Source organism: Apis florea, unplaced genomic scaffold (assembly GCF_048593485.1).
Source record: "Apis florea isolate Af1SG1 unplaced genomic scaffold, ASM4859348v1 contig_2897_pilon, whole genome shotgun sequence".
NCBI classification, from domain to species: domain Eukaryota; kingdom Metazoa; phylum Arthropoda; class Insecta; order Hymenoptera; family Apidae; genus Apis; species Apis florea.
In genome coordinates, this window is record NW_028256665.1 from 1,732,513 (window position 1) to 1,745,162 (window position 12,650).

Genomic DNA, 12,650 nt, shown 5'->3' on the forward strand with positions numbered 1-12,650 from the left:
ATACGGCGCAGGGCCGCTCGCGCAACAACAATCTCGCAGGTTGCGGACGAAGGTCGAAACGGATTATCGGTTGCCGTGATTTGTTAATGCACCACGTGTAATGGGATCTCTTATTCGTGCCGCGATTTAACCAGGAAACGGCGCGCCAGCATCTAACCAGCGGCCACCGACCGACCCTCCTCCATCTCTCTTCCTTCTTCCCTCCTCTCTCTCTCTCTCTTCTCCAGCGAAATTCAATTTCATTTCGGCTTTCCAGATCGGGAGTGAAGGAGGAGAAAATTGAAAATCCTTTCCCTTCGAAGGAAATTCAAGGAATTCGGGATCGAAGAACAACGGCATTCGTTCGAAGAATCCTTGTCACAATCCTCTCTCTCCATCCATCCATCCTTGTCCACGCACGGGAGGAAATTTAAGAAAATTACTCGTCAAAGGCGATTCCTCGCCTCCGCGTCCCACGTTCGCCCGAGAGGCTGGCCGCCCATTACGAGCGCCCATTACGAGTAACCCCGACGTAGTAGAATTTCTATTTAGACGATGTACGAACAACCCTCGAGCCTCGCAACACCCATCCACTCGGATTACAAAGTAACGAGTAAACACGTGAATCCTCCGCATAAATTACGTACCGGCCCCGGTGATCGTCCTCGATTATTCCGCAAACATCGGCGAGAGAACACGCGTAAAATTAGATCGTGCACCATCCAAGGAATATCGATCGAGCCGTGGCCAAAGTTTAATCGTAGCGACGTGTCCTCGTCGAGGATTGGATTTCATTAAGAAGAAGCGTTATCGATTATATCATTGTCGTTGCAACATGTAGTTGCTAAAAATGATGAGATTCGTTTCCACGAGGAGAGGCAAACCTCGATTATTATCGCCAACTCGAGCGCGTCGTGTTCCTCGAACGCGTTTCAACATCGGTCCAAGGTTCAAGGATCGGTGACGCTTCTAGCTAGCCCGCGATCGATCCGCGGAAACGCCTGCCCAATTCATTCCAACGAAGCTATTATCGCGAGTTGTGGAACGTTATTACGATTGTTTCGAAGGGTTCGCTCGATTGATTCGAAAATTCAGTGGATACGATTTCTTTGCCATATTTTTGCCAATATCTATACGGAAACCCAAAGTTTTTGTTGCTCGTTGTTCGATCGAGACAGATGTTGTATCTATCTACTTCGATCGCTGCTCCAAATTTATTTTCCAAACTTTTCTTTTCGCCACTTTGGCCGTGAATTTTAATCCTCGCCACGTTTCGAAGAATGGGAGAGTTGCGGTTAAACCAGTCGGGGATCAAACGGCGATCCCTCTAATTCGAGAAAGATTCAGGCCGTAGTTAACGAGGTTTCCAAGATAACGAGCGCACTTTTTCGTCCTCTCCAAACTTTCACATCTCTCACGGGGCCACGCGATCGTTGCACAGGTGTGTGTGTGTGTGGAGGTCGGGTAGTTTTACGAGGTTAATGTGCAAAAGGATGATCGCGCACAGGCCAGGCGTACACGTAGCCTAGGCCACGTAGCGGGCACGTAAGCCCGTGATGAATTATACGGCTCGATAAGGTCGTGTGCGTTAATTTATTATCCCTGTAATCGCCGTCCTTTTCGAGCCGCGAACCTCGTCGTCGCGCTAGAAAATGGGGGGAGGAGGAAATGGAGGGATAAAAAAAAAAGGAAGGAAGAGGGACGAGATCGAATCCCGTGGGATGATGATTCTAGATGATCCTTCGAAATGGAAAAATGGGAAATTTATCGACCGGTTGGGGAAGATCGTAGCGCTGGAGCGCAGGTGAAACACACCTGAGCCCGTTCTCGCGAAGGTTAAACACCTGCGACAATGCTCGACAGCGACGCTCAACGTGGCTGACCTTTTCCGATGCGGCGTTACCCATGCATCGGAACGACCGATTGTCGCGTGTCAACCATTCAACAACGCCATTGTGTCGAGTTGATCAATGGTAATTTGCGCGACAGAAGGCGAGCCATTCTCCAACCAATCTTTTCCTTTCTCTCTCTCTCTCTCTCGACACTTTTCGACCAACAACCTTGACCCGAGAAAAAAAAAGAGACAAGGAGAAAAAGAATGGATCGAAAGAAAGATGAGAGAATTCCGCGAAATGAGAAACGGAGAACGGAGGCAATTAAAGAAAAGGAAAGGATCGAAAGGGGAGGCACGACGACGAGGTCTCATCCGCGAGAGATGGCGGGTGAAGGTGCGCATCGAGAGACGGTTGCGGCAAGCGCCTCGACTCGTCGATCACGGATAGATTTATCGAGTATCGCCACCTTCGGCGAGCGTTCAGCGCTCGCTTCGACAATTTATATACACCTTCCCTCGGCTGAGAAGCGGACAGCTCCGCGACGAACGTCCCGGACGACGAGCAAGATTCATCGAGCCATCATTTTCGCCTAACGATCGAGGACCGGATGGATCCCCCGATAATGCAATAAAGATCCAACCTGTCTTCGCCGTTGTTCTTTAACTGGTGGCTGTGTTCCAGCTGCTCGGGCGTAAATAAGTTTCTAATAAGGATGGATTTTCTGGAGACGGGATGGAATTGCTTTCGAATGCATCGATCGACCAGGTCGTTATCTCGTCTATCGCGAACGCCTAGGATAAAACGCTCGGTTCACGGTTTACTCACGGTTTCTTTCCTCCTCGAACTTTCCCCCGCGACGATAATTCTCGTAAGACGCGTGAAAAAGTGTGTCACGCGTGTGTTTCGCAATTCGGGGGCAATACAAAGTGTGGCTATATAATCCGAAACTATCGTCGAGAGTTTCCAAACGCGATAAAAGGGAAGGGCGATGATTAAAATAAAATTCGATCTCTAATTTCTCTTTAACCTCCTCCTCCTTAATAACACGCGAACGTCTCGAACAGTGTGTACGAGTCGGTCCCCGAAACCCGGCATTATTTAAATCATTCCCCGTTACGTAGAAATAATAACGCAAAAGCGTGATAATGATGAAAATTGCGAGCGGCCAACTTTCGTGCAAGTTTCGCGTGTACGAAAACGTCTCCATAAAACGTGCCGATTCACCCGAGATACACCAAGGATACTCTCGAAACTCTCACTCGCCTGGATCTCTAGCGGGCCCCTGTAATCACAGGGGGAACAAGTGTGTGGCTGTTCGAAGGATTCGAGTTAAGACGTTAACCTCGAGACTTTCGTCCGCTCGATCGAAAGCGCATAATTCATTTTCTCCCAGCCCAGATATCGGAACAGAAGGCCCGTAATGCGCGTAAAATGCTTGCGCCCGATTCGAAACTTTTTCGCTGCTCTGTAATTACCAGCCAAGTCCCCCTTACTTCCGCTCCCCAACCACTTTCTTCGATTCATCGCGCTTTTTCCACCTCTGGCGGTGGAGGTGGAGAAGAGCGACGTGGAACGTGGGTGGAACAATCGGAGGCTAGCCGCGAGCACCGACGAGCAAGCGATGATCTTCCAAGATTTCGACCTCCGCTCTTACTTTTGCGAACGAAATTCGTAATGTTGATTTTCAAGAAACAGGCGGGATTATATCCGTGGGTGATCAAACGATTAGTATCGTCAGGTGGATGGATTCCGTCAAGAATTTTCGCGAAAGGTAAACACGTTGCGACGATAAATCAGGTTACGCGTTGCGAAAGGTGTATTTAAATAAATGAGAGACGAATAATTCGACGATGGATCTTCTTGGCTTTGCGACAGGTGCTATTTATCTCGGTGGCTGCGATTGTCCTGTAATAAAAAAGATCCGTGTCGATATAGGGAATTCGTGCGCTTATTTTCGAGATTCGTGCGCGCTCGATGAACACGTATTCCGCGCTATACTTTCACCTTTCACGGTATAATCACACCTTTGTCAATTAGCGTGAGCAAGTGGGCGGTTAATTATGACAAAGACACGTTGAAGCACCACTCTCTTGGGGAAGAGGCCGAGTCCGTTCTGGGCGTGCACGATTTTATTATGCATTCCCTCGCGTTTCTGCCGCGCAAGCTTCAATTATAAACTCTTCCACAGCTTCCAATTTACGAACGGATCGATGCGAGCGTAAAGAAATAATTACACGTTCTCGAGCGCGTTAATCCCTAACAAATTGTCGTTCTCCTTCTTAATAATAAGAACTCTGAAACCCCGTGATATCTTATCTCGTCTCAACCAACCAACTTTCCTCCTTTCCCCGTGAATTCCATCCTTCGCACGTTACAAATTTCCGCGTGGAGAAATTTTTTGTGCAAAATTTAATTTCGTCACGGACGAATACCGTGTGTGTACGGTACATTGATAAACGCGTGGAGGGAAAAATCTTAATCCACGATTAATTGGTACCAGAGAGAGAGAGAGAGTATCTCTAATCTCCGTTTCGCCGCGCGAAACCGGAAATTTAATTGAAAACTCGCGTCTAACGAGTTCCGCGATGCGGGTGGCATGTCCACCCACCCACCTGACTCGTCCTCGTGCACGCGCTTTCAAGGGAACGCGTGTTCCACCATATTTCTCCAACGCTCGCCGTCCGGCTGATCGTGCAATATATACGATAATCGATGATGCTGCACGACAGGTTACCAGAACCGCGATTCATCAACCGACCGAACCTTCGATCGATTTCGACCGCTTTTTCTTCCCCCCATTCTCTTGCCGTTAATTAATATTATCCATCAATTGTTCAACCATCGAATCCGCGCCAACTGCTGATTGAACCTCGACGAGTGAATAGATTTTTCGAAATAATTTTTACTTTTATCAAAAAATTATATCTCGAGCGCGTAAAACTTCCTCCGGAGGAGGAAATTTCGAATAAAGAAGACGAATCGCTTCGCATTGAAACGCACGCGCGATACATACGAAACGACACTGTGCTGCTTGCTAAAACTTGTCAAAACGCGGCGGCGTCCATTGCGCGCATTAATTCACCGCCACCCGAGTGAATTAATCGTGCGCGACTCGTGAACCGCCGATTCCCACTTATCTCCGTTTCGCTGTTCGATCCGCTGGCAGCCGGGCCATTAATGTCCGCCTATTATCCCTCAATTTGCCAGATTCGAAAAATCCACGGTACTAAACTCCGCTCATAAATCGGCGGATTAAACCCGCGGCGTTTAACATTATCAATTATCCCCCTCGAGTGTACACCCGGGGGCCGGGTCATCGAGGCGTGTTTGCGCGAGCGCGAGAGAGAAAGGAGTTGGCGAGGGGAGGGGAGGGAGGAGAAATAGGGAGAAGGAAAGAGCGGTTGAAACAGCGTTCGGTCGAACGCGCTTCAGGGGTTAACCTTCGCGTGGGCGAGGCGACGATGGAAACAAGAGGAGGGAATAGATTAAATTTTAACCCTTTTTCGAACCAACGATTCTCAGCTGAGATTTCGCGAATTGAACTCGTGCGCGAAACTTTTATATTTTTAACATTTTACCCGTTATTCTTATTTTTCACTTTCTCTTGCTACATCTCTATTTTCCTTCCCTCTATCGCCAATTTCTCAACGAATAGATGTAATTTCGTTATTTAATAAAACTTAGAAAACTCAGAAAAACTTTGAAAATAATATTTCTATACGGCTGTCAAACTTGATTAACTAACGTCGAAAATGTAGTTCGATCCGCGATCTAATTTCGTGTAAAACAAATCTACGGTGTACGAATATATTCGTGAGGCGATATTTCATAAAAATCAAGCGTAAATAAGCAATGTCGCCGTTCGAATTATCGAACCGGGTGATGTCTCAGAGTCATTGTTGGAGGGTTAAGGAACGAGGCTCGTCGCGGTAGCACGCTTCCCGAGTCGAGTCGAATATTTAGACACGTGGAAAGGAAAACTTTGTGATCGTATTGGGCAAAAGTTAAATGGCCTGCGAGAGAACGAACTTGGCGATCGAGAGAGAGAGAGAGAGAGAGAGAAAGAGAGATATCTCGAAGCAAAAGGCTAATTAAGCGAAACGGGTAGAAAGGTAGGGAAATTACGGTTAATAATAGCGCGCTCTGTTACCCGCGCGCGACTAGCCGATCGGCCGTGTTCGGTAACGATTGCTCCCCGATACGATTGGATCCCCGCGAGATCTCTCCGCCGATAACACGAGTGACGAGGGCCAGAGATGGTATCTGTATCGAGGGATTTTATATTGAAATTTTCCACGCAGGATTCCGAGGGGGGGGAACGCGTCGAGACGATCGAGTTAGATGTACTCTCGAACGGAAAGAAGCGCGATTACAATGATTAATTCTTCTTATTATTACTATTAATTCGGAACTCGTTCAAGTCGAAAAGAGAAAGAAGCGTGGAACGAGGTTGGAGAAAAGAGCGGCCGTGTCAATCGTCGGTATTTACGAGGCCACGAATTGAAAGAGGTCGGCGCGGTGATATACGAGGGTTCGATTCAATTAAAAATCAATCTCCCCGACGATCCATCAAATCCACGAAACACGAGGAGGAGGGGCAGCAGCGCGGTGCTCGTTTTCCAGTCGTGCATCTTCGGGTTCGAGCGCGTTTCTGTCGGATGGCGCGCGCCTCGTGCGGCATAAACGGCCGTTTGCATAAATCTCCGGCTCGTTGATTCACGACCAACAACCGAGGGATACAACTCGCGTGCGTGCGTGCGTGCGTGAGTGCGTTACGCAATATTCCGCCGCCGCATCGGCCGTTGTCCACTGAAATCGATCGATCATCTCTCGAATACCTAACGATTTTCTTTGGGGGAAACATCGATTACAAGTACCCTTGTCTCCGATTCCTTTTCTCCTTCTCGATTTATTTCGAAAGGAAGATAAGAATTTCTTCCTTTTCTCGCCCATTAGATCGTTGTAGATCACTCTTCTTTTGATCGCATTTCTTGCAATCTTAAAATCTTAGGATCGCAGCAGAGTCTGTATGGGATTCTCGCTTCTGCAAATATCCTCCTCTTTTTTTCTTCGATCAATCGCCGTGAAACCGGTTTCCCGAATAATAATACACATCCGTGTCTCCCTCGAATCGCGTACACGAGTCTCGTGACCGATGCGAATTTATCGAATTCCCTAGCCAAGTTTTCGCTTGGAGGGGAGGGACAACGTTTCGAGAACGTAAACTGTGTCCATCGGTGGACGTAGATAAGATGCGGACACCGGCGCGACACGGCGATGCGAAAAAAGAAAAAAAAGAAAAAGAAACGAGACGGCGCGAGAAGTCGTAATTAAGGAAGAGAATTCGGAGGAAGGGAAGGGAGGAAGTTTGATTGAATTATAAAACGCCTCCGTGTAAGGGTACACCTACGCGGACCGTTTAATCGCATTGACCACGATCTGGCTCGTGTTTCGTGGGAGAGAATCCTTTCCCTCCCCGGAACAAATTGCGAGTAACGAGTACTCGAAATTACGCCGATTACGACCGTTTATCGACCATTACCACGTAACAAGGTGAGCCTTGGAAATTACAATTTTACATCGGTTGCGATAATCGAACGAAAAGATAGCGGCGGTCAAAAGTTGAACCACTCCGTGTTCCAAGTCCGCTTATAACCTCGATCGATCCATCCATCCATTACGCGGATTAATTAGTAACAGCCACGGACGTTTAACGTGCTCGTCGGCCATGGGTCGTTGCAACGATGCGCAACGTAGCGATCGTGGTGTCACGGGGTCGAAGATCGTAGAAAAACATGTACATTCTGCAGCCAATAGGAATCGCGGTGGATATCGACACGAGTTTTCAACAACGATAGATTTTTTTTTTTTAGAGCCAGTCGAAGCCGTGTGTAGATATTATTATTTTCTTTCGTAATCACAAAGTTGCAAAACGTTGTCCGACACGATTCATTTTTATATTCTGAGAAACCGTTTACGTTTCAAGGATACGTATCGCGAAAAAAGTTTAATCGATCCAAGGATAATTGCGCGTAATTGCCCGCGAAACGATCGAATTTTCAGATCCCGATCTTTTTGAAACCCAAGAAACGTACACTTTGCGGGTTAACAGAGCTAATATTAACGAGAAATTTACGAGGGGGAGGGCAATGTATATTTAAATAATATACGCATTGGAAAAATTGGCGTTTAATAACGACTCACTTTCGATCCCCACTCGACGCACGCTTTTATTCCACCGAATTCTAGAACCGTACACGGATGGATAATCTACGCAATTCCACGAAATATGTATATTTATAATCAGATATATATATATATATATAATTAAAGGGAAACGAATTATTTTCCACGTGTTTACGCGTGGTAAAGGTGAAAGGTAAATTAACACGATCCATCGATCGGATTACGAAAATTCTTGACGCGTGAACGAAGGAGATAAGAGATAAGGTCGTCGAGTCGGCTCGATTAATATTGCATCGATTTTTGTTTTGCAGTGTCGCCGCCTGTGGTCGAAACAGCGTGGGATAGAAACCGGGAGCGTGAGCGCGAGAGGGTGCGGGAGAGGAGCACGGAGAACGAGCACAGGCAGCTAGACAGAGAATCGGGGATAAGGGAGAGGGAGACGAGGGATCGGGAGAAGGATCGCGACAGGGAGAGGCAAAGGGACAGGGATAGAGAGCGGGACGTGTCGGTCCGCATGATGGAACCGCTCGATCCTGTCTTCGTCTCCCCCTCGGCGGCCCTCCTCGCGTTGCAGAGGATAAAGGAAACGTCCCTGTAAGTACCCTTTTACCGATCGTATCGCCCCACTTTTCTTTTTTCCTTTCTTTCCACGCTCTTGACACACGTGTAGCAACGCGCACCTTCTTCTTCCCACTACGTATCTCGGCATCCTTGCCTAGGACGTTTGTTCCTTCCTCTCTTCGGCCGCGGGAACAAACAGGATGCGCTCTTCCATTGCTCGGTTGAAAGGAGTGTAAAAATCGTCGTTTATATATATCCGACCGATCGATCAATTCCATCAATTACATATTTTTTATAGAAGGATATTTGTTCGAATTTTTTCATCATCGAATCGACCAAGGATTTACATTATCCTGGACACGTCCGAGGAGTGACTTTATTATCGGTTTACAATCGGTGGAAAAACAGCGGGATATCGCGATGGCGTCATATTTCATCGAACGTACAACTACCACCACCACCAGCAACTCCGCCACGGCTCAGGGTTAATAGGACGAGATCGTGCACCCGCTGTAAATCTCGTTTAATTTGCTCTCTCGTGCGGTCCGCGAGTGTCTTTTCCATTGTGGAGCGGGGGAGGGGGCCGTCTCGGCGGAAAGGCGGCCGACGTTAGAAAACATAGTAATCTCGTGACACCCGGGTGCACGCTAACAAACCTCATTTCATACCACGATTTCTTTCCAACGTGTACGTGTGTGTGTGTGTGTGTGTACTCCTCGAATCCGCGAAGACCAAGACGAGATCGAGTTTGAATAATCCTCGTCTCGTTCCGTGGCAGACGATGACAGACGATGACATAACGGTTTCATCCTTCCATCTTTCGATCCATCCTCCTCCTTCGGATCCACTCGTTTCAATGGTGCCAATGACTTTATCACGCGTTTTCTCGACAATCCTCAACTCTTTCCTCTCCAACCGAATTGGATGAATTGAATCGATGTCGCTCGTGTCGCTCGTTCCCTCGTGTTTCGATTATGGAAACTGTTTACCATCTAGAAACGATTCAGACTTCCGTTAACGACCCAATAAATCCAAATTCGACGTAAACTGTAAACCGGCGTTGTTGTCGTTCCCCCTTTTTTGGCGGATCGATTCCTAATAATGGGGAGGATCGTGGTCCGTAGATCACGCGTACCGTGAAATCGTCACCAGTAACCAGAGGATCGAGGCCTGTCTTCTCGTGTCCCAATGCCGTTAACCGATAGTTATACTTCGCGTTTCTCATAAATCTTGGCCGGCTCGGTTGTCCGTTTCCGTCCATGCGCGATGTTGCCGTTTGCACACGTTCGCGACTTCCACACGCGAGAATGTTGGCCGGCTACGCACCGTGTACACGCACCGTTGTACATCGGTACCCGCATGTCGGGGCCCTCCTGCGGAGGAACTGCCGCGAGCTTGCAGCGGCAATACTTCACGACAAATGTACTTTCCAGTTCCTCCTTTCCAGCGAATCGCGCGCGCGTGTTGTTACGACTTCGCGAACGAAACAATGATCCATTCGATAGCCCCTCCTCTTCCCTTCGTGTACGCGCCGCGGATTTCGAGGATGCCGATGGAATTATCGCGCGAATAAATGGCCGCCTGCATTGTTCCATTCGGAGTATTAATCGTCGGGGGATTATCGATTATTTGCCTGAAATTTTGTCTAAAAATCCCGTGGAAATTGGAAAATAGAACGACAGAGGATTTCCTTTCTTTCGAAGGGAGGGCGGATTACATCGCGAGTGGAAGCAGATTTATGCCAGTTTAAACGGGCGAGCTGCGGGTCTGGGACGAGCCTTCGTTCCCCTATGAAATACGACCTTCCCCCCTCCGACCGCGAGTGATACCATCGGTGCCGTTTCAAGCCTGAAACTTACGAATTCGGTTTTCTCGAGGACGCGGTAGCTGGGAATAATAAGTTCACGCGTAAAAATTTCTCTTCTCGGTTGATTATTCGGGACGAGTTTATACGGTGGAAAGTAGGGTTCGCAACTTTGTTGTTACTCGAGGGAGCCGGTTTTCGCGGCAAAGATTTATTGGGACGCCCTTAAAATCTCGCCTCCGCTCCTCTCCGCGTTGTGCGAGCTTTAAATCTCGTTTAAATATAGCAAGGATTCGAGGAACGACGTCGTTTTCACCGGGCGGGGCAAATTGGCGCGTCGGGTGCATCGAATTCCTCGATACCTTAAATTATCGTTGAACGGTTACTCTCGGCAGGATCGAGAGACAATCGACCGAATTCGGCGGCGAAACGAGTTTCACCGGGTGTCGAGCCGGGCCAAGATCGATCGGTTCGACGCGCCTTCTTTTTAGCGAGACTCCAAGTTGAATAACCTGTGCATGTCGTTGGCGAGGAAACGATTTAGCCGATGATCGTTGGAGCGATCGGTGGACCGATCGCTCCAACCGTTAAAAGGAGAAATTTTCTTTATTATCCTTCTCTCTCCGTGCTCGAAATTCACGCAAGTCTCGATGTGTTTTTCTCTCTCTCTCTCTCTCTCTCTCTTTTTCTCTTACGATTAGTCACTCGACCGATCAGGTTCAAGCGGTTTAAAATTGTAATGAATCGGCGCGTAAATCGCGAACGATAATGGAGTATCAACGTTTACCCCCGTTGGCCGCGGTATAATGGACAAATAATTCATGAATATGCATGGGAATGGAGTGCAAAATGGAGCACGTTTCGCTGAAGGGGCTCGTGATTTATGAACGCGTTTAAAGTATACTCGTTGCTACTATACACGCGCACGCACTAGCGCTTTAAAAAAAAAAAAAAAAAAGAAAATACAATTACGTAATTAACGCTAAATGACCGCCGATTCAAAGCCTCTCGAAACCGCGAACTTTTAAATTACCTATTCTTTCCGCTTGCTCGATGATATATATGAGAAAGAGAGAGAGAGAGAGAGAAAGAAAGAAAAGAAAGAAATCGGCAAAGATTACGACCGCCACTTTTTTCCCTCGGCATCGGTTACATCGCAATACTCGAGATAAATTTTTTTTCCTCCTAATGGGTATACCCACCCGACGTATTTGTTCACGTCGCGGACAATTTCGTTCGAACCGGTCATAACGCATCGATGAATAATGCATACCAAAAATTTCCCGTATAAATCGATCGTGATTTGTCGGATTCACCTCGGGCGGGATCGATCGGTAACTCGGAGGAGAGATAAAGTAACGAATGAAGACGTCTTATCCGTACCCGAATCGGAACCGATCTTGAAATCCTCCGATTTCTTGCCATCCTCATCGATGATCAACGTCGCTGCGGGGATCGAGACGCGACGCAAAAAGGGAGGGGGAGGAACCACGATTGGGCGATTTTGTTCCGCGTTTCGAGGGATCGCTCGTTTGAAATTTCAGGGTGTTTCACAAGCGTCCGGCGCTCGCGAGCGGAATAGGGATCGGCGGGAGAGTGAACGCCGGCGTCGGAGGGAACGGCGGCGGCCTCGCGATGGACAACGAATGCGGCGACGCGTTGAAGAGGCGCAAGGTTCACAGATGCGACGTCGCCGGCTGCGACAAGGTGTACACCAAGAGCTCCCACCTCAAGGCCCACAAGAGGACCCATACCGGTAAGTTTGTCAAATTTAAACCGAATTAGACGCGTCCTTCCCATCCATAGATCGTCTTCCTTCTTCGCTTTTTCTTTTTTTCCTTTTCCACGCTTAACTTAATCGAATCGAACGAAGCCAAGTTTCGAGAAAAATTAACCAACTGAAGAAAACTTGGTTTTATCCTTCTTGCCGATGATGATTCACCCACGTTGGTCATACCGATCACGGACGTAGAACGCCCCCGTAGTTTCGTCATCGCGGAGCCTCGTTTCCTCTCGCCACGAGGCGGATCGGTCGATCCAAGCAAGGTGACGGAGCGAGGCAACAATTAAACCTTTGAGGAAGAACCGGCAAGAAAGATACTCCTCTCGCGATACACCTCACAAATGGTGAATGGTAAAATTCTTTCTTTTCGATTCGCGACATTAACGTGTCGTCCTGCCGGTCATTAGACCATCTTCCCACGAGTTGATCTCGACGAGTGTGTACAGCGTTATTAACAAATAGAATCTCTAGATCCGTCTCGATAACGATAATGCTCAACCGG

The 12,650-nt window shown here is 47.9% G+C and overlaps 1 protein-coding gene across 3 annotated transcripts in view; it reads left to right on the top strand.

The window, feature by feature from the left end:
* LOC100871278 (uncharacterized) overlaps positions 1-12,650 on the top strand; it is a 208,305-nt gene that overhangs the window by 186,822 nt on the left and 8,833 nt on the right. For 2 of the 3 annotated variants that reach the window (XM_086907432.1, XM_086907434.1), the window contains 2 exons: positions 8,312-8,594; positions 11,910-12,121. In XM_086907432.1, coding sequence (XP_086763558.1) covers positions 8,312-8,594; positions 11,910-12,121 — 495 coding nt within the window. The remainder of the gene's footprint in view (positions 1-8,311; positions 8,595-11,909; positions 12,122-12,650) is intronic. The other variant, XM_086907433.1, reaches the window with a different exon arrangement.